We start from the raw sequence: 23,186 nt of genomic DNA on the forward strand, positions 1-23,186 counted from the left end.
TAATGTCAGGGTCGCATAAAAAGCGCAATTACTGCATCGTCCCAATATTCTCTATGTCACGAAATATAATGTTGAGGCAATCAAAAGAGCCGTAAGACCTCTCTCTACATACTTAGATAAACACGCAGTTTGATGAAAGGGTAAAGCACGCTAAGATGTTAAATGTGAAGTTGGCTTCTTGAAAGGATTTATTCAGGACCGTACCAAATTACGTTTTATCCACTACATGAAAGAAAGCTTCGCTCAGACTGGTGGGTTCACTGTGAGAGAATTGAGACGAATTCTGAGAGTTCAGCGCTTTGTGCAAACGCAGCGAGCATCTTGCGTGACAGAAAGCAAAGAAGTTGTGAGTCCCTAGCAAAGGCAAGGAGGGATGACACGTTCAGTCAGTCACTTTGTGTCACGGAAGGCCCCATTCCACTAGCAAGCTCTTCATTGGCAACCTGGCCAAAACGGCAAGCATGTAACATGGGAAGGGAGGGTTCACATGGGTTGGTTTCATAGAACAAAAGCAGGGACATTTTATAAACAGGATTAATAATCATAAACAACCGGAACTATGTACAATGGAAATCGAGTAAGTGAATTTCAAAATGACGAGACGAGTGAGAGAACTCGCACGTGGGATGTAGTAATGGCATTCATGACAGCCAGAATCATAATTGCATTTCCTATTTTGTATTGTCTTTCCAAAATTGGTATTTTCAAGTCTGCAGAGTGAGTCTATAACAGCGCCTGTAAATAAAAAGTGTCAGGTTTTGGGCCATTTTATAGCCTGCAACATAATAATAAAAGCTTAATACTGCCCAAGAAAAACGTCAATGGCTATAGCAAGTGATAGCGCTGTAGTGGAGGTACTTTACAACCACTTACTCATCCGCTTTCACAAAGCAAATTACTGTCGTTTATTAACAAAAGAAAACAAAAAATTAGGTTAATAGCTCACCGTATGCCATCATTTAACTTTGGCAGTGTTCATAGGCCTGTTGACCTCCTTTCATTGTCACGGCTGCCATCGCATAAATGACCTGTAACTGTTCAAACGCTGCTATAATTCAAAACTATTATCGACGCACCACCCACACACAAGGCTGTTATTTTTGCAAAAGTTTTCTCTTGGTTCTCGTTACCTTTTTGTCGTTGTATGTAAACAATATATTCAGACGCTGTCTCCCCGACAGACCTGGTTTTCACCTGAGGACGGCTGCTTGCGTTGTGGCCGAAACGTCGTGAGAATTATTTTATTATTTATTATTTTTATTATTTTATTACATCCCTTCTACGTGACTTTACCGAAAGAACCAAGAAGATGAATATATATCAACTATGATGGATAGCATTGGTTCTTGCAGACTAATATTTAATTGCCAAAACCTTCGGGTATGTTGTACTGCTCGGAAATTACACTTGAATGGTTCCCATGGAAGTTCATCCCATTTTATAACCAGCCACAGTAGTTTATTCTTATACAGCGGTCGGGATGCCCTTGATTATATTCCGTGACTGCTCTCGTGTGGCATGTGAAATAATGGCGGTGAAGATGCCTGGACATTAATTCTAGATTTGAAGCTTTCGTGACTGCAAAGATTCATATTCTTAGGTTTTTTCGGTTAAGTCACGTAAGTAAAACATCAAAATAAAAATAATAAAATAAAAATAAAAATCACGACGTTTCGGAGGCAACACAAGTCTCCGTCATCAGGTGGGACCCCACGTGCAGTCTTTGATCACCGCTCACCCTCCGCTCCGACACGTTTCCATTCATTGTGTTGAGCACTGCGTGTTGTCTTTGATCACCGCTCACCCTCCGTCCCGACACGTCTCCATTCATTGTGTTGAGCGCTGCGTGCAGTCTTTGATCGCCGCTCACCCTCCGTCCCGACACGTTTCCACTCATTGTGTTGAGCACTGCGTGCAGTCTTTGATCGCCGCTCCTCCTCCCTCCCGATACGTTTCCATTCATTGTGTTGAGCACTGCGTGCAGTGTTTGATCACCGCCCCTCCTCCCCCCCGATACGTTTCCATTCATTGGCTACCACAGTCTGATAAGCTCTCCAACCCCCCCTCTCCACCTCCCTTCAATTTGCTTATAAGGGATTACATCTTGAATCATTGCTTCACTTGATGCAGCTAATTCGGCTGTGACGGTCCCACCTGATGACGGAGACTTGTGTTGCCTCCGAAACGTCGTGATTTTTATTTTTATTTTATTATTTTTATTTTGATGTTTTACTTACGTGACTTAACCGAAAAAACCTAAGAATATGCCTGGACATGCAGCCTTTACGCACTGTGTTCAATTAATGACCGTGATTGTTTAAGTCTTCAGCTAAATTTAGTACGTACAGATGACAGATGTTGCCAAAAGGGCCTTGACTTACAGGAGCTCGAGAGAGAGAGAGAGAACTCCACCACAGGGTACTTTGGAATTTGCTTTCATGCTGGCCAGATATCTTGTATGTTTTTTTCGCATCGTTCCTAACAAACCGTGCTAATCGGAGGTGCGGGTGATGGACAACAAATTAAACACAAAAAGCGGTTCTCAACAAATGAGTTTTTCAATTCAGAATTAAAAGTGCATAACTCCAGTGGCTTCCTAATATCGGAAGGAAGAGTTTTCTAGACGGCCACAGAAGCGCATCTGAAAGCGCGTGATGCGGTGACCGTCTTTGTTTGATGACCAGCCAAAAGCCGCCGCTGCGAGGATGACCAAAGTTCGCGTGATGGTTTATGGTCCTTGACGAGGTCAGCAAGGTATTGTGGTTCATTTGTGGCGATCACTTTGTGTGTAATGAGTGCGACCTGGAAAGGTATTCGTTCGGCAACCAGAAGCCAATGCAGCTCGATGAGCACTGGACGGACACGGTCAGATCTCGCAGTGCCCGTCACGACACGTGCCATAGAATGTTGTACACGCTGCAGTTGGAACAAGTGGGAGGACCCACACTTTACCCCACCATATGCAACCTGGTGGTCGATTGTTTCAACTGCCACGCCAGGGGATTTGAACTGGTGACCTCTTGATTGCAAGCGGAGCATGTGCTCACCATTTAATCATGGCAGATGACAAACCTATTCTTACGTGCCCTTTAGAAGAGGGCTGTTATTTTTTTATTTTCCCTATGGTGCCTTGAGTGCTGTATAAATTGCACTGGCATACTCAGCGAGTGTATTGGATAATGTGGCATTCAAGCTTTGAGTTGTGAGTGTGTATGCAATTGTGAGAAATATCAATCTTATTCTTGGATCTTCCGGTAAAGTCACGTAGAAGGGAAATAATAAAAATAAAACAATAAAATTCTCCTAACCTTAGGACGCTGTCTTTCCGACAGCTCTGTTCTTCACCTGAGGACGGCTGCTTGTGTTGTGGCCGAAACGTCAGACTTTTTGATCACCGCTTGCATCGTTGGATGTCATTCATAGTGGTGGTATATTCCACCAGCCATTGCCATCTAACCGTGTCTGGCTTGCCACACCGGCCCGTCTCATCTGTTGGCATACAGCACAGAAAGATAGCGGCCCTTGATTAAAAGTAGGTGCGAGATCACTAAAAACAAAGAGCTATTTTCAGGGGAGACCTGGTGGTCTGTGTCTGCAGGTAAAAGATGAGTTTGGAATTTAAAGTAAAATTTCAGATCTTTGTTCGTATTTTTTTTTATTTGAGCATTTATTTAATGTAGTAATTACATTTTGTTTCATGCTTACAAAAGTGACATCACCCGATGTCACATGACACCACATTTGGATGGGAAAAGCACGACATGTCATGGAAGTGACGTCATGTTTTCGGATCTTCCAAAATATTGATTTATCATATCCCGAAAATCGGGAACACAACCCTAGTGCGGGGTGGCATGAGGGGAGCATCAGGGGGTGTGTGGGGTGGATACTACCCTGGCACTAGCGCCTCAGCTTTTGGTAAGTTGGGTTTAGGTTGCCAGGTTGTGCGCGTCGTCGCGAGGAAGCGAGTTGGGATGGGCATCTGTGCGTGGAGGCTCCACGTTGCCCCACCTGCGAGATGAACGCGTGTCTGATGCCGCGTGTCTGTCGCCGCGTGTCTGTCGCCGCGTGTCTAAATGCCGCTTGTCTATCGCCGAATTTCTATCTCCGCGTGTCTAAATGCCGCGTGCAGACTCACCCCCTGCGTCCGCCACCCGCCAGCGAGCGGCCCTCGACGGTGATGCGCGTGACCGTGCGGAGACCGACGCGTCAGCGGCAGCAGCAGGAAGAGGCTGCGGGGAAGACGCGGCTGCTGGTGGTGCGTCCAGCTCCTCCGGAAGCTGCTGCCAGTCTCCTGGAATACACCGGTAATCATATCGGTCACCCTTCCCGAGGACTCCAGGATCGTTCGTGGGATCGAAACTGCCTACCTCTCACCTCTCACTCATCTCACTCAATCCCCATCTACGCACTCTAATACCTGTCCCCTCTCATCTCACTCCACTGCCCTCCACACACTCTCCTACTTCTCACCTCTTACTCATCTCACTCAATCCCCATCTACGCACTCTAATACCTGTCGTCTCTCATCTCACTCCACTGCCCTCCACACACTCTCCTACTTCTCACCTCTCACTCATCTCACTCAATCCCCATCTACGCACTCTAATACCTGTCGTCTCTCATCTCACTCCACTGCCCTCCACACACTCTCCTACTTCTCACCTCTCACCTCTGTTCGGCACCACGTACTCTCCGACCGCTCCCCTTTCATCTCGCACAACTCCCGTGCACGCGCTCTCTGCCTCAAGCCCCCTATGACTGACTATATCTCAAAAACATAACTACGTCCACTGTTTCTGTGCAGCATTTTGATATACGGTTGCATTTGGTGGGATGTTGACTACCTCGAGCGGTATACAGGAGGGCATGAGTTCGATCCTGATGCCTGTATATTTGGAGTTTGCATGTTCTCCCCATGGTCGTGTGTCTTTTTCTCCGGGTCCTCAGAGTTTTTGTCTCCACATTTAGAATCAACATCACGCGTCGAGAGTATTTGGCTGCGTTACATTTCCACAAGACAAGACACTCTGTTGAGGTGTCATTTGTGGCTAGGTCGCTTCTGAAAAAGAGCTATCATAGCTAAGTGGGCCTTGCCTGGTGAGATAAAATATAGTTTAGTTCATAGTACTTTAAAATGCACGTACTATGCAACGTTATAAGCCCTGTACCCTCACCCACTCTTGCCACATTACGTCACCTGTCTGCGAACTGACCTGTGCCGCTCAGCTGCGTGGTTTGTGTTTCCGTGTAAACTTGCGTCGCAGTGCTGCCCGTGCCTCACGATGCGCTCTGTCGTCTCCTCCTCGACCCCCCGTCCTGCCGACTCTGACACAGTCACCGCCTACAGTAATTCCCCCTCTCTCTCAACCTGATGACAGTTTGCGGGTTGCGCTGCGCGGTGAGCGTTTCTCCCCTCTTGCTCTCGCCACACGCCACTGTGGGCATCTTCAGCTCCTGAAGATCCGTGCACTAGTGCGTGGCGAAAGCTCCTGGGATATTCCTGCAATGGTGTGTGGTGACAGCACCTGGTGATGCCCGCATTAGTGTATGGTAAAGGCTCCTGAAGATGTCAACAGCAGTGGGAAGAGATGCTACTCGACATGCAACCTGATCCAGAAACTGATCCTTGGATTACAATTGGCTGCGAAATCATACGTTGTATATTTACAATTTGTTTTTAAGTCTATATGCCGACCATCCACAACTCCAGTGTCCCCATTGCTGATATTGGTGTGGTTCACAAAGGTCAAAGATCAGTAAATTTCAATAAAAATAACCCCTACAGGCCAAACACTCTTTTCTCTCGCAAAGGCTGCTGGCCATTGTGTTAAATTAATGCACATCCTGTGAGGACACATTCCCACAAAGCTTTTTCTTGAACCGTTTAATAATAGAGTAATCCAGTTCTTTTTTACCCATGAAAGCTTCGCTAGATCTCCAGTCTCGCTGTCTGTAGGGAAATGATATCCGACAATGTTGATCTCATTCTGTTTTTATAGTATTTTTGGTTTGTGTTTTGCGTATTGGCAAACCACACACACAATAGGAGGATGCAGACTCTGCGCAGATAGCCCGTAATCAACCTACTTTCTGTACTGCCTCTTTAAAGGAACCTTCGCACTGGCAAGTAGGTGTGTGTGTCTCACGCAGTTGCCATCGCTATGTAATCCACCAACTATGATGACAGCTGTCTGGATTGTGTGACTATCATGTGAATTTATACACACACATTAGCTGCGTCTGCAGTCCTATTAAATATTACAATCTACTCCGTGAAACTGAAGATATCATCCATTTTTATCAAGTAATTATTTAATCTTACTTTGCAGATGCATTAACACCAAATTATCTCTTCCTCGTTACTGTTTTTAGCGGCACTTAGCAAAGTCATTAGCATAACAAACGGCCCGTTAACAGAGCATGATAACTTTTATGCAAATAACAGGAAATATCTTCTGCAAAATTTAAGATAGTTTTTTTCCTTCATATATCGTCCTATAATCTCTTTGTTTCTTTCCAAAGGCAAATTGAAAACGAAAGTGCGCTCTCAAAATCCATCTCTCCATTACAGACACTGGCTTTAATTGAAAATTCTGTTACGTAGTCACCGGATGTATTGAAGGTGTTTGTCAAGTGTTATTGTTCCTGTCGGCAGCATACACAAAGAAAACATGTAAGCATACGTGGGAGATAATGACGTCAATGGAAACATTTGCCAAATATCTCCCTGCCCAGAAGACCAATTGAGTCGTGTGCATCTCTGTTGGTGGAAATTCCACATTCCCTTCGGGAGGCCAGGTTCACTGTCGTCTGATCACTGGTGGCTTCCCACAAAGTTGCACGCGTGTTTTATCGACCCCAAAGGGCTGCTGCATTTTGTCGCTACTTGACCAGCATTTGAACTTTCTGATGGCGCATGGCCAGAGGGGTGATGGCTCTAATCACAGTGTCACTGGTTTAGTTGTTGACACCGCGTTGCTGCATTGGATACTCCAGCCAGGGCGTTACGTTTCTCAGTCAGCCCTGAGTTTTCATTAATAAACGTAAAGTAATATTCATGAAGTGGCATACTTGAATTAATCTCAACGTGACCATAAAGTATGTGGCTACAGGAGGATACAATACAATAGCCATGCATTGTAGACTTGTATAGCATCTACGTGTGACCACATCTCAACACGCTGCATTGAGTCAGTGGGCACATTTATTTTACAGAAAATCAATCGGCCATAGATAAATGCAAAGCATGTTTTATGAGCTTGAGCCTGAATTTGAACAACGGCAGTGAGTCGACAGCACAGGTGGTTGGAAGAAGCAAGTTCCAGGATGTGGGAGCAGTAGAGGAAGATGAGTGACCTCCCGCTGAGCGGAGGTTCACCAGGGACTGAGACGAAAGGCCTTGGTGGGTTGCTGGCGTAGAGAGTGCTTGGAGGGGGAGTAGAGAGATGAGAGAACAGAGGTAGGCAAGAGTGAGTCGGTAGAGGATCTTTAAGATGGTGAGTGTAATATGATATGCAACCAGGTTTAGATTGGGACTCAGTGCAGGGTTTAGAATATTGTGGTGACGTGGTCTGGTTTATGGGTGTGGGCAGCAGCATTTAGGATCACGTTAAGTTTGGAGATGAAGGATTTGAGGAGGACTTTGAGGAGAGTTGCAGTAGGAACAGCTTCAGACTTAACTTCTCCACCGTCTGTCTCACAGTATGTGCCTGGTGCGGTGTGTAAAAACATCGCCACTGGGGAGACAAAGGTGGTCGGGCGTGGTGCTGGTAACCCACCCCCTCGTGTACCGTGCCGGCCTTCATATGTGCTCGCCAACAGCACTTGCCCCAACAGTCTGTTAAGGCCATACAGGGGATCTTTGTCTTTGCCTGTCAGCGAGCCTTCACTCACTACTTTTGCTTTGGCAGATCAAGCATAGGTCTTGTCGTGTCGTGAGTCTCCCAAACTCGCTGGGCGTTTAAGTGGCCAGGAAATAGTTGCGGAGCAAATTGGGTGCGTAAGGACGTGTCTGCAAACCGTCAAGAGTTTACTGCTTGTATGTGTGGTTTCTCTTCAGCCACTCTGGGCTTCTGTTCCACATGTGAAAACGTTTGGCCAATTTGGAATCAGCAGAACATCCCATTCGGGACGGTACTAAGACATTTCGTTGAGACTTACGAAAACTTTTATACGTATGAATTGTATTTTTTTTTATAACCACTGACATCACTGCAAAGTGAATTAATTAACCAATCAAAACATAACTGCAAAAAAATGTACTTGGGACCGAACTTGTTTTTAATACTCAGTGCACAGGCACCATTATGACTTAATTTCAGCTTGTAAATGTAGCACTAACTCTTGCTTGTCGTGATGTAGCTATGACATCAGAATTACACACAAAAAACAGTGCTTTTCAATCTTGCGTTTATTTTTAGCACCACAATTTACCATTCTTGTTTTTGGTTTGACGTTCTTTAAAAAAGAAATTGCCATGAAAATGTTTGTCTCGACTCTGTTGTTGTATTGATAACTCCATTTAAATATGACTCACCACTGCCAGACCAATTTATTCTAATTATGCTCTTGGTTCTTTCAGTAAAGTCACGTAGAAGGGAAATAATAAAATAATAAAAAATAAAACATAATAAAATACAATTCTCACAACGTTTCGGCCACAACGCAAGCAGCCGTCCTCAGGTGAAGAACAGGTCTGTTTTTTTTTCCCTTCTACGTGACTTTACCGAAAGAACCAAGAAGATGAATCCCTACAGTCACGAAAGCTTTAAATCGAAAAATGTAATTATGTTATCTGAGACCACGAGTTGACTGGAAATGGTGAAGAGTTTTCCTTGTCATTATGCAGTGCATTTGGAAAGTTCAGGATTTGTAAGTTAATTATCGGTAATTGGTGCCCACCCGTGACATCGCCTCTCGTATATCTTCGCGCACTTTTTTGCCTTTTTTCCATTTCGTTTGTCAGTGTCCGTATTTATGATCCACACGTTACGGCAGGTAATATAGGCTGACTAAAAACGTACTTATTTAGAAACATTGGCATGATGCTGGCAACTACACTTACAATGAGGAACACATGCATTATAGCAGCGGTCGGGAACATATATGGCTCGCGAGCCATATATGGCTCGCGAGCCATATATGGCTCTTCCAGTGAACGGCATATGGCTCCCAGACAATTTTGAGTTGAATAAAAAAAAATCAGTTTGTAACTGATTTTAAAATACTTGTGATATTTGCTTAATAATACTGTGTCATTTTAAAGTAAACAGAAATTAGTTTTGAAGATAAATTTCACGGGTCACGGGTCCCGTGACCAGAAGTCGCATTAAAAGTAAGACATATTTAATTTATTATACGTTAAAAATACTATATGGCTCTCAATGAAATATATTTAGAAATATTTGGCTTTTATGGCTCTCCTAGTCAAAAAGGTTCCCGACCCCTGCATTATAGAATATATGAAAACGCTATTTAGTGATATCATTAAGAAAAGATGCGTAAACTTGGGCAGAGCACGTTGCTCGAAGGAACGATGTCCAGCGGTCAAGACGAACGATGGAGTGGCAGCGAGAGGAGGTCACGTGACCGAGAGAGGGTGCCCACTGGGCAGAACAAATAACGAAATAAGCTTGTGCGCAGGTGCTCGGTGGATTGCTACATCACACAACTGTGAGAGATGGCGACGGCTGATTTGGTCATGGCCGATGATGATGTTTATGATGAAGCTCCCTGTGATGGATCCTACTACGGTGGGTGGTTCAGTCTCACGCGCGTCCCACGTACTTGATTTATCTAACTCGGAAGTGCACGTGGCTGACATCACACATGCCCCCCCCCGAGTGTTGCAGGAGCCCCCTCGTGTTCCGTTTACAGGCTCTGGTCACGCCACTCACGCTTGGTATTTAGTCTGAAACCACTCGTTTGATTGTTTCCCCTAGCAAAGGAGAATTGTGAACGGAATTACTTCGTCAGCATCGGTTGTGTGAAGTGCCACTCACCTGTAATGTGACTTGTCAGAAGCGGGCCGTGCTGAATTGATTGAGGATGCAAGTGCACGATGCACTTGAGCGCCGGGTCGAGAGATCGGCCCCCGTGACATTTCACTCGGGGAGTCAAGGGGCAGAGTTGGGATTTTAAAAAACAATGAGTGTCATGTGTAGGCGTCACATCCAAGTGAGTAACATAATAAAATAATGATAAATGAGATATTTACCCAGGAAAGCCAAACTGAGTTATCAAACTTTTTTTGACGAGGGTCCTGCATTGTGTTTTTATTTGATTTATTTTAAGATGTTTTCAGCCAATTAATGACGAGTGTTTATGCAAGTGGGATTCCGAAACCAGAGCACCCGGAGAAGACTCACGCAGGCGAGGGGTAGGTGGAGACGGATGGGGTTACTCCGCTTGGAAACAGGTGTAAACAGGTGGTGGTTAGCCCACTTTTCTTACGGCCTTCTGACGAGCCAGGAATATGGTGCCTCCTCGACACCCACTGGAAGGGAGTTTCACAACATTTGTGCGGTGATTCACCAACCCTCCCTACCTCCACTGTGCTGGATTACAGGCTACCGCCCGACTAGCAGTTCACTCCCTCCCCTCCCCCACACTGCACCACAATTCAATACATCGTTACGATTCGGGGTCATGATTTTATTTAAGAATCATCTCTTTTATTCTCCCCCGGCCCCTTGTCTCCCCCGAGGATGTTAGTTACCTTTATCCTTCCCCTTTCCCCTCCCCGTATGCATCTTCATGCTCCTGCACGTGGTCCCCACTTAGGTGGGCCAGCGAGCTCAAATTCCCCTGTCCATGAGGTCCTGCCGCGCCGAAATCGGGTTGCTGATTGTGGAGTTTCTGTTCCCCTCCATTTGCGATCAGAGTATTGTACCGGGCTCACGTTGTGTTGCAATCAACACATTAAAATAAAAATACTCGTTTCTTTATTCTAACTCTAGGGCAGGCTGAATAACAACAGGGGCAACTCCCTTGCTGTTAAAGGAACAAAGTCGAAACATTCGCCCGTGTGTGTGCGTTTCATCGTCTAGGACCTGGAGGTCCACGCTTTGATGAGAAGGGCCAAGTGCTGCTGCACAGCATTCTGGGAAGCGTGGAAGACTACGTTACAGAGGCTGTGGAGAGAGGAGAGACCAAGGTATCTGCATCTTCGGCTCGGCTCCTCTTGTGGATGGCAACGTGTTGCGGAGCTGAATGCAGGCCTGCGGTCCTCAACCAGAGGGCTTCAGGAGAGGGTTTGTGTCGGTTTGCAATTCCTCCTCTGTCGAGAGAGCTCAGACTACGGTGGATTCCTATATGGCCCACTGTTTACTTCATCATCTCCTGTGGCCATGGCTACCTCGTTGGATCTCGGAAGCTAAGCAGTGTTGTGCCTGTTCAGAGCTTGGATGCGTAACCACCAATGTTTTCGGCATGGCACTGTGATATGTCCAGGAGATGCCAGTGATGAGTGTGCATGGTGGGTTTCTCAGGGTACTCTGGTTTCCTCCCACACAAAGCCGGACATGAAAGGAATTGGCCCAACTGAATGCAGGACGTTCCTTAAACGCAGTCTGGAGACTTATCACTGCACATGTGTCAATCACACGGCAGCCTTTATATTCGTTTATATATTATATTAGTTTATATTAGTTGCCGAGAACCCAATGAACCTCTCACAAGGGAGACCCTATCCCCCGCCTGGAAAGATTCTGCAATACAATAAACTCCCTCCCCTTGCTGATCACCTCCTACCACCACCCCCTATATTTTCACTTCCTTAAACTGCAATTATGTCAGTCATGTATTCTGAACACATTGCACTCTGTAAGCGTGTCGTGAAAAACACAAGGGAAGAACAATGCGGGCACGAATTTAATGCAAAAGTATCTTTGCCTTCAGAGAACGATGCACTTTGAAAACAAAATAGCAAAAATGTGAACGGCAGTGCAGCTCCATCGCTATTATCATTGCCAGCCATGATCTAACCGCTGCCGGATGAAAGCCTCCCCAACCCGTTACCACCCTTCATGGACTTACGATGCAACAATTATTTTGGTCTCTAGTTGAGTTCATGCCCTGATTTTTTAAAAGGGTAGTTTATGCATGCGTTTTATGTATTGCTCACCCTTGTATATATTTTGCTAATTAACAAACATCCTGCCCAAAATGGGTGGTCGTAAGTAGTAGTGTGATATTCTTGATGCGTGATCATGTTCATGCTCCACGCCAATAACAAAGATAATCATTTGGTAATAAAAAAACATTTTTTACAGCCCTTCACTCCCCTGCTGGATGAAGACCTCCCCTTGCCGTGCCGGTCACGGGGGTTGTTTGACCATACTTCATCGCACTGGTCAATGACGATTGGTGAAGGGTGGCACGCCGGGCCGGTTGAGATACCACTCGCCACTGACGGTGTTAGTTGCGGCCCAGAATCAAACTTAGTTCGTAACGGCAAGCGCGAACGACTGCACGACTGCACCACGCCGACCACTATGACGTGGTGAGGCCAAACCTAACGCAGCCATCCCCGTGCGCAGGTAGCGCAGCTGGTCGGCGCGCAGCGGCAGGACGGCGACCAGTGGCCTCTGCCCTCCGATGCGCCCACGCGGGTGAAGCGGAGAGGTCCCAGTGGCGCCGCAGAGCCACCTCCTGCCGCCCCGACCGGCCTGGATCAGGGGCGCGCCCTGCAGCACTGGCAGCGCCGCATGGCAGAGCGCCGTCGCCTGCAGGGGCACATCGCAAGTGAGGCCTCGCGCGGCCGCCGCAACAAGAACGGCGAGCAGTGACGGTCGCCGCATCGTCGCGCGGCGCTTTCAGACGCGCTTCTGCGGCTATCTGCAATGCTGTTCCTTCCGATATTAGGAAGCCACTGGATTGAAAACGAATTTCTTGAGAACTGATTTTTGTGTTTAGTTTGTTGTCCTTCCCCCGCACCTCCAATTAGTACGGTTGGCCACGTACGGTGCGGAAGAAGTGCAACATACATATGTACACCATACATACAACATACGTGCATACAACACACGCCGGCACTTCCCGTCCTAGCGGGACTTTGGGCCGACGTGGAGTCATCCAGGGCCCCAGCGTGGAAAAGGTCCCTCCTCTGACGTACCGCCAGACAGCCGCTTGCCTAATTACAGTCGCGCCACCTGCTTAGATGATTAAACGCATATACGAGCAGTGATCCATTCGATCTTTGCTCATACATTAAACTAAATAATCTTTAGTCTTATCAGCCTAATGGAATTTAACACCAATCCTATGAAGTAGCGTTATGAATCCAGCATACGCTGGACCAGTTTTGACCTTCTGGGTCTCATCAGCAGAGTCAGGCTTGTTAAACAAATGCTGCTGGGTTACCGGATGTTTATTGGCAAGAGCACTGCATTGAAATGATGTGGCCCTGTTTAAGGCAAGAAGCGATACCGTTCACAAACTCTGCTTCAATGAAGATCTCTGAACGTGCCGGCTGAGTGTCGCTCTAGTGGTGTTGTCTTCGGCCCTGCCGATGTCGTCCTCGATGTGAGCGTGGCAAGTAGACCAACATGCACGTGTGACTTTGTCACTGTTAATGTTGCTGCTCTAAACACTGCTGATGAGTTCGAGCGGCACGTTTCCGTGTGGGTAGTTAATCGAGTTGGAAAGTACGGCCGTGAGGGACTGCTCTCACGCCTGTGATTCTCTGGGTAGTTGTTGCGCTTGACATTCAGCAGCGTTGAAATGTAATTTGGCTGCTACTTTTCACAATAACAGCCCTTATCAGCTTATCACAGTTTGCAGGGGAAGGAAATAAATTAGACACCACGGGTGACTTTGGCTTGCTCACTTTGCAGTTGCGGAGGATTCGTACAGCAGTCGTCCGATTTGCAATCCTACAGAGAGAGCAGTGAGTGGTAAGAGTTTGAAACATGGGTCTGTTTGCCATAGGTCTGAGCGGTGCGAGCAGAGAAATGGTCGTGAAACGGGGCGGGTGGGCATAGGTGCACAGTTATTGCTTAGCGCACCAAGAGAACGGGGTTTGCAATTACTGCACCATTTAGGCGACCGCACATTCCAGCCATCTGCATTGTGAGTTACAAGAGAGGCTCCCACAACAACAAGCAGTCATTGCGCGAACTTTGCAAAAATAATGATGCGCAGAGAGAGTCGGCGAATAGTGAACGGACAACGATGCTCCAAGGAGGTTGTACAAATGAGCCGAGGTGTCTCCGACTCCGCTTAATTGGGGGCGGGGGGGGGGGGAAGCGATTCGTGGAGCGTCCTCGCCACGCGTGCCCGCCCCTGCCCGCGCTGCCGGGGTGCGGTGTCCGTGCATGTGTAGACGTCTCGGCTCTTCGTCAATGCACTGCGGGGTGAGGACCTTTTCCTTGCACTCTGTGGGTCATTTGATCATACGTCACCGTGCTAGTCAGTGAAGGTGGGTAGCATAGATATGGCAGCATAGACGTACAATACAACCCACCATGCACACGAGGGGGTAACACTCATCACTGGCATCTCCTGGACATTTCACGTACAATACAACAGTGAATTTTGCTGCACTGGCCTTTGCTGCCCACCATGTAACCCCACAGCCTATAATACTTGTTGTGCATTGTGCTTGCCCTTCCGACAATATCCAGGCTCAATCCTGCTTTAAAGCAGCATGTTCACCACTTTAAAATAAATATAATTTAACATGTTTTTATTATACATGTTATATTACATATATTCTAAATTATATACAATGTACAGTGGGTTTTTTTCTATATTCTTGTATTTATAATTCGTTATAGAATTGTGTTTCAGTAATCTGGCATAGGCCTGGCTAAATCTGAAATATGTCTACCTGGAGTCCGGCTAGCTGGGGAATTCATGTATTTGCCAGTGATGTAGTGGGTGTTATGTAAAACTAAACTCATTTTATTTAACCAGGTAAGGCCCATTGAGCTATGTAGCTCTTTTTCAGTAGCGACCTGGCTATCACAAATGATAGCTCAACGAAGTGGCTTATCATCATGTGGAAATTTATATCAGCCAAATACTCTAAACGCACGATTCTAAATGTGAAGGGAAACACCGGAGGAACCTGGAGAAAATCCACAAGATCACAGGGAGAAAGAGGACATGCAAACTCCAAATATACAGGCATCAGGGTCGGGATCGAACCCACAACCTCCTGCTTACCAGGAGAGGTAGTTAACATCTCGCCACCCATGAGGTGCATGAAACTTTTGTCAGCATAATCAAGGACCAGCTCTGGAAGTAATGTCACTTCTGAAATGCAACTCTTGCCAAACACAACAATGGAATATCAATGCATTGTTTCATTTAGTACTCAGAGAAGCTGGCATGTGCAAAATCAAAACAAATTTTTAAGTTAATAAGATTATGTTTTTTGTGCTGCCAGTGGTGAGCACGGTGAGACCACCATCTCACTTTTCTTCAGAATCTGGTTATATCACAAGTTGCTGAAACCTCGGTTCAAATCCAGGTCTGCAACAATTGCGCTCGTCGCTTGAGAATTGCTGTTTTCTCAATCCTTATGGTCACTATTAGCTTCAAGAGTCCATTCTGTTGCTTGCACAATCCCTACAACTGTCAGGGCATGGGGAGGCCTCATCCAACAGTTGAGAAAGGTCATGTGCATGTATAATTGTCACGATAGGAAACCATATGCAGTTATACAAACCCTGTGTTACCGTACATTTAAAAATATATATTTCTGAAAGGATTCGGCTAATGTTTGGGCTGATGTTGTTGCTGCTGCTGTTGCTGGAGGCAGCTGCACGATTGTGTGTGATTCTTAGAGCTCATGGAAAACTCTCTAAAATGTAAAGGTGTCGAAACATTTCCCCTGTGAAGCCGAGGCGTAAGAAGACAGCGCTATGGTTTTTAGAGGCAGCTTTATTTACTAAGCCTTTTTCCATTCGTCTGGATTAGGGGCAGAATTACAAAACCGAGTGTGCGTTCTTAATTGGCCACATTTGAAAGGCAATATTAAGATGAAATGCATTTTTCTTGCAAAATTGTGGGCAGGTAAAAAGCGAAGCTGTTTGTAGAATCAGGGCACAGGCATCAATGTATCGTAAAAATGTGTGTTAGGAGTGACACTTTGATACGATGTGTGAAAAATATAAAATGCCCTTCATATCTGGCAGCTTTGAAATGCAATGATTGGCAGCAACTTCCTGCAGCCATCTGCTGAATGCTAGAATGAGGCGTGTATTTCATTTTATGTACACGGTGTTACATTTATGAGGAGATCGCATTGCAGCTGAGATGTAGCGTTTCTATTTGCAGGGCGATGATCGCGATGGCCGCAGACGAATTCGCCATTGCCTATTTGCGTTTCTCTGAGTCTTGCTTAAAGGAAAAAAAAATGCATATGACGCATCGGTCCTACAAAAAGGAAATGATTTCACTTCGGGTCATTATGCCATATCGTTATACAATGGAGAGGCAGACTGCAGAATAATGGATAGCTGTTGGTGTTCCGTGACTTACATTACCGTGGCAGGGCACTGGCGCTAACCTTAATGTCATTCTCTGTTGCTATAAGGAATGACGCCGATCAATAAACATGTTTAGATCCTCACGGACACGTCTCTGGGCTGTGTGTTCCGTACTGTCCAGGGCTTCGTTAATGAGGAAGATGATACTTTGAAACGATTTACAGGAGAGTATTCTCGTCGATGTCATTGCAGAGATTTTATAAAAAGTAAAATAAAATCACGCAGCTTGCGGCGTCACTCGAGCGGTAACGACTTTCGTAAACGTGAAATGTTTTTTCTCCCCACATTACAACGAAGACATTAAAACGAAGTTTCAAAGCAATGTCAGTCAGACAGCCTGGGGCCCAGCCTTGTTACGTATCGATACGATTGTAGCTGGTGTGCTTTGGTCCGTGTCCTTGTATAAAGACCCTTGATCAGTCCTGTTACACAACATGCATGGTTGCCTTTAATACTGTGGAGTATCTTCGGCATAAACGGGCAGAACAACTACAAGTGCATGCCTTGTTTTGCAGAACTCTGGGACCTCTTCTGACATCTTGAGATCCCAACTCCCATAATAATATTCTGCAGGAGCATGAGCAACCGGGGGTGGCACGATGTACCCCTCTGGCGTTTCGTTGACTTGCTGCGATCAGATTTCACGATGCTAATTCAGGGATATAATTTTTTACCCATTTGTGGTGAATGGTAGTGCCTCTCCTGACATTTACCGAATCACCCTCCGAGCGATGTGGTGAATTGACACAATTCCTGGGCTCACAGTTTGCGTCACGCGACAACATTAATTATTTCTCTGCTGGTAGAAGAGGGTGTACAACAGGTACAGTGTCATTTTGCTGACGCGATCCGACTCAAAATCGTTTACGAATCATAATATTGAGAGCCGACGTGTTGAAAATGTGTATTGCACGTTAACCGCACAACGAATGTAAAACTAGCATTGCCTTCTGTAGTATAGCAGAGCGCTGGGCAGCAATATTTCAATGTTCTTATTGAGGTTGATTAGGCAGTGGATGGCTTTAGTTGTAGCCTGGCAAACATTTAAAATGCTGATGGAGAGTGATCAAGGAAGACGCTGACGTATTATTTTGTCCACAGTTTGCCTTAAATGGCATCGTTGACGTCCGGTGTGTGCGTTGCTGTGCCACTTTGAAGTGATTCCTGCCGCGTGTGTGTGTGTCTCTGGCTGTGGGGAGCGGTAGCGTAGTCGCGGTTAGCGCTACGCTGCGCTACGAACCCAGCGACCCGAGTTCGATTCCCGCTCATGGCCAACACCAGTGGCGATTATTTGAATCGGTCTTTAGGCCTCCCCTAGGTCGACTCAACCTCAAAATGAGTACCTGGTGCGGTGTGTGTAAACATCACCACTTGGGAGACAAAGGCGGCTGGGCGGGCGTGGTGCTGGCCATCCACCCCCTCGTGTGCCGTGCCGGCCTTCAGAGATGCCCGCTAACAGCACTTGCCCCAATACTCAGCTAAGGCTACACGGGGGAATCTCTGTCTTATTTGCCTTCAGAGGTGATGGACACGTCGGAGGAGCGGCTGGTGATGTGTCAGAGCGGGCGTCACCGGCACGTGCAGGAGGAGAGGGAGCTCATTGACCGCGCCATCCCACAACTCGACTACGGAAAGGTAACGCGCGTGCGACGGTGGTGCGTTGCCTCGTCGCATCTGACCATTCGCTCGTCCCTTTTTCTAGGCCTCGCTCTATCGCTGCGTTTCCATGGGGAATTAATCAAAACGAATCAGACCCCGAGCCATGCCGTGCCATTTCTGGAACAGTCTGGCATGGCTCAAGACTTGTCTCTAAGCACGGCTCTGTGATCCCAACCTCTCTCTGTCCTTTTTTCTCCACAGCCAGCGGGAAGCAATGGCTTATTCTCGAAAGTTTTAGCCAAGTTTCATTTCACGCTTGGGTTACCGTACACTATCCAAAGCAAATACACTGCTTTTGTAATTTTGAAAGGATTGCCCTCAAGCTGACCGACCTGAGAGATGCTCTCGAGGGCGCACGTCCCTTCTGCGGCTGAAGACTATTGGACGATTGGCTCTCGGTGGGCTTGTCAGCGAGGCCAATTTAATTTCTCTTTCTACGAATTCTCACCGCAGCTCATTGCTCAAATGTGCCTCGTCTGTCGGACCAACTAACTCGCGCCGCCGCCACACCAGCAGTTCCCACTCGCGCGGCTGGTTTGCGAGCTAAACAAATTGTGTGCAAATACGAGACGTCAGTTCGTACGAGTCCACGGCCACGCGCTGTGTGATTGTGCTGCCCTCGTTGAGCCTCCTGACAATGGACGGTGATTGTTCTCTCAATCGATGCCTGTGGGTCTCTGTCATACACACACAATTGTGAGTGTATATACACTCACAATTATGTATACACACACGATTGTGTATATACACACGATTGTGTATATACACATACACAATTGTATATATATACACGCACACACAATTGTGTATATACACACACACAATGTATACACACAGATACAAGGTCCTTACACCGTTCCAACCTGGTGCTGTCCTCGTGTAATTCACCGTATTTGTAATACACACGACTGTGTATATACACATACACAATTGTATATATACACGCACACACAATTGTGTATATACACACACAATGTATACACACAGACACAAGGTCCTTACACCGTTCCAACCTGGTGCTGTCCTCGTTTAATTCACCGTATTTGTAATCTCTCTCTGAATGCGGGGGGTCACTGTTGGTGGAGTAAAACGTGGGGCCTTGTTTTTTTCCCCTCAACGATGGAGGATATGTTTTGGAAACCCATGTGAATAGTCACATTGATTCCAGGGATACAAATTTGTTTTCTAATTTGGCCTCATTACTTCAGATGTGGGATTATACACTCGTGCGATGGGTTGTAATGTTCCCGTTATGCTCGTTAATGCTTGAATCCAATCCACAACATTGAAGGCATTATCATAAATGTGCATTTGAATGTGCAATTTTATTACAAAATTAATATGCCTCTTTGAAGTTTGACATTTATTTTTTTAATTTTGAGCATAACTCTCTGTATATTAATTTTATGGGCGAGTGATGGCAGAGATGAGCTTTCTGCACTATGAACCCGGCTACCCAACTCAATGGCAAGCAATATCTGAACCTATACAGGATACCGCTACCTTCACCAACCTGCACGAACCAGTATGGTGACGTCTGTGTTCAAAGAACTCCCATCAACGACACGGCATGGAAGTAGCCTTCATCCAGCAGAGGATTACAAAGAACCGTACATCAACAATATCAGTTTCTTATTTCTGCATTGTGCATTTCGGATGCCACCTCGACGTACGTTGCTTTTACTGTTACTCGTGGATACCAGGAGAGCAGTATATATTAATTTTGGCACCGTGATATAATGTGACTGAATTCAATTTCAAAACCTGTCAGATTTCTCCGTATTCAGAGGTTTTACGGGTTCAACCTCTGTCCAGGGTCGACTCGTCCCACCATCCCTCGAGGGCATATAAAACAACTACCACCTAGTCAGCAACAGTTATCTTAGGGGAGGAGTGACCCCCTCACTATAAAAACGTGAAATTTCCACCGCTGGTCCTCGACAGTGAATAGAGATGCAACGAGCGGCGCGCCCATGCTCGCTTGCGCTGGGGAGACGACGCCAATGTCACCTTGAGCCTTCGCCGCCGCCACCGCCGCCGCGTGTCTCAGACATCACGGAGAAGCCGCGACGTTAATCCGCTGTGACGCAGGGCTTCCACGTGGGCAGCGAGTTTTGGCAGCTGCCCCAGCGCCTCGGAGACGAGCTTGGCGGGATCTCGTCCACGTTGACCCAGACGGAGCGGGGTCAGCCCTGGTCCGTCACTCACGTGGGCAAGCCAATCAGCACGCAGCGGGAGACAGGTGAGCACGGCCGTTTGAAGCTGCCCACTTGGCCCTGCACTTCCACGGCCCCCTCCACTCACACTCAGTCCTCGTCGTCATTCCGTGCACAGGTCGCCTTTGTGGAGAGTTGCATTGGAGTAATTGCGTGTCAAATGCGCAATTTGAAAATTGCTTGGAATTGAAGTGTAAAAAAAAACCTCATAATTCTTGTGAGAAAATTAAGCTTACCAGGCTGCCTTTCAAAAGAGATAATTATCTTAATGGCATCTCACCTCATTGAATGTCACTGATTGACATTGAGATTCACCCCCTCTGATCTCATTAGGCAGACAGTTTGATGCCAGTGTGTGGGACTTTAGAATTATCTGAATATTGATTTGTTTCTTCTGTCCTTTTCCCAAGAGAGCAGTATTGGTAGTGCCTCCGCGTGAATGTTTTATTGTTTTCGTCATACACCATGTACCAACTGGACGCGTGGGTGTGAGTCTAGAGGCGCCGTGGTCGTGGGGAGAAGGGGCACCGTGCCTACTGCACTGCAATTTCAACCAGGCCACCTAAGTTGGATTCTCAGCGATGACCAGTACCACTGGGTAGTGTTGTCTGGAGCTGTCCCCTGGGCCTTTCCTAGAATGACTGAGTGAGAGTTGACTGCCTGGTTCACTGTGTATACAAGAGCGCTCGGGAGTTAATGCAGTCAGGCATAGTGCTGGCCATAGCATCCATCTGTATGCATGGCCCTACTCGGTGTTCACCAACAACGCTTGTCCACCATCAGGCGACAGTACCGCCTGTCCATGAGCCATGGAGCCCCGTGCGTGAACTTGAGTTGCCTCTCACTGCCACATGTTTCAATATTTTTAGTCAATTCTAGTTGGCTGCCAAATTCGGACAGCAGAACCAAATAGCCAGGCTGATTTCACTTCCCCGGCTGCCCGGAATTAGTTACATCAGAATTTGGGCCAAGCGGGAATACATCACCAAACACGTTAATCAAAACGTGTTGATGGCGGCAGAAACATTTACATTCAGCATTTAGTTCTGTCAGTAACGTGGACTTGATCTTTACGTTGCGTGTATTTTCTGGGATAGTCTTACTCACGTGGTTTCTGTAGCAACTCAAAGAGTCATTCAATTGCAGTCATTGTTTTTGTTTCTAACCAACTCAAGTTGTTCATCACTCGAGTTTTGGCAGAAATCAGGCCAGCTCGAGTGGCCTCAAGTCGACTCGAGCTGGCTGTCCATGGACACAGGGCATACGACTGTCCAGTCTAAACGTACACACATTCTGTGTGTGTGTGTGTTGTGCTGGCCTGAATGAGTGCCTACTAACGTTGCTTCCCTCAACAGACCATGAGGCCAAATGGGCAAGCTTTCTCGCTTTATTTATATTTATAGCGCACACATTGTTGTCATTATAATTCGTATAGGCAGTTTATATCCATCGTGCACACGCATGCAAAGAACACAGGGTGTAACCCCTGTAAGATTCCACACGTGCATTTAGATTCGATACACGCATTTTTACTTGCAGCAAAGTATATGCTTTTAACAGCGGGGACTGCCTGCGGTGCAAAAACGTAGCGGCGCGGGGACAGGTGGCCCATCCCGATTCTGTGTAAAAAAAAATGCGACGATGCTCTTGGCGACGACGTGGAAAAACGGCACGAGCGCGCGATCGATGGAACCCATCGGCTGTGCGGTGACGTTTCGTCCGAGCGCGCGAGATTAGGTCGTGGCGGTGACGTTTCTTCGGAGCGCGCCAGATTAGGTCGTGGCGGTGACGTCCACGGCGACCAGTCTGCCATTGTGCGCGTCGGTTCTGAACGAAGCCACCAGCTGCGTTTCAGTTTTGTGTTTCAGTGGGTGCCTCTCCGCATGCCTTCAGTTCATCTCCTGTCATTATTCTCTGGTTCTGTCTTCGCCATCGTCATTGCCGCTTGTTCCACTTGCACGACAGCTCATCAGATATTGTAATCGTGTGTTTGTCATTGATATAATTATATTTGTTGTTGTAAAAATGTGCAAAGTCTAGCACTATTGTGAAACATCATTTTGACCAACGTCAGTGGTCGGGGGATTTGTTTCATTTATTGGGATCCTGCGTGAGGTGAAAGTATTGAATATAATTTAATGATTGAATTGAAGTTAACAATATAGGGATTATTGTCGATAATGTTACCGGCATGGGGGTGGTGTTTTCGGCTCTTCTGTTGGGTGGCATTGTTGGTGACCTTTGTGACCCCGCTTTAATCGCGGTTACCGTGGTTTGTAAAACGCGCATTTGAGGAATAACTACCTTGTGAGTGAACGGTCCTTTTCCCCACCGCTGTCCAATTGAACCAGAGGAAACGTCATCTTATTTACCTCTACCGCAATCGTTATTGATCGGTGATTATTTTCAGAGATGGGGGCCTTTTTGCGGTTATGAATGAAGTCTGTACTGAGAGCTCCATCGATTAAAAAAAATTTGTTGAGTAAAGTGCGTAGCATTTAACCCGAACAAATCCTGCCTTTGCGTTATGCCACGTTGCTTCTCATCATCATCACCGTGATCAATGAGCAGATAGCCCACACGTGTCCACTGCACATTTCGTCAATTGTTTCCAATTTCCTCTGCGTTGTGCCAATGTGCCCAAGTAGTGCGCACATCTTCCCGGCACCAATCTCTCATGACGTGGTCATCGTCAAGACATTCTCTGTGAGCTCTTCCTCTCTTTACGGTTCCTTACATTTTTTCCCGAACAACAACAACAGCACACTTTAGAGTTTCCTGTTCTTGTCCATCCTACGCGCGTGTTCAAATA

General features: G+C 46.6%; 1 protein-coding gene across 2 annotated transcripts in view; it reads left to right on the plus strand.

Moving 5' to 3' along the window:
• The window catches only part of MYCBPAP (MYCBP associated protein), an 85,349-nt gene that overhangs the window by 24,811 nt on the left and 37,352 nt on the right, over window positions 1–23,186 (plus strand). For both annotated transcript variants that reach the window (XM_061559176.1, XM_061559186.1), the window contains exons 4-8: window positions 4,133–4,307; window positions 11,052–11,158; window positions 12,543–12,747; window positions 18,019–18,134; window positions 20,250–20,400. In XM_061559176.1, coding sequence (XP_061415160.1) covers window positions 4,133–4,307; window positions 11,052–11,158; window positions 12,543–12,747; window positions 18,019–18,134; window positions 20,250–20,400 — 754 coding nt within the window. The remainder of the gene's footprint in view (window positions 1–4,132; window positions 4,308–11,051; window positions 11,159–12,542; window positions 12,748–18,018; window positions 18,135–20,249; window positions 20,401–23,186) is intronic.

This window comes from Lethenteron reissneri, chromosome 3, assembly GCF_015708825.2.
Source record: "Lethenteron reissneri isolate LAM-NWPU_2019-01 chromosome 3, ASM1570882v1, whole genome shotgun sequence".
Taxonomy (NCBI): domain Eukaryota; kingdom Metazoa; phylum Chordata; class Hyperoartia; order Petromyzontiformes; family Petromyzontidae; genus Lethenteron; species Lethenteron reissneri.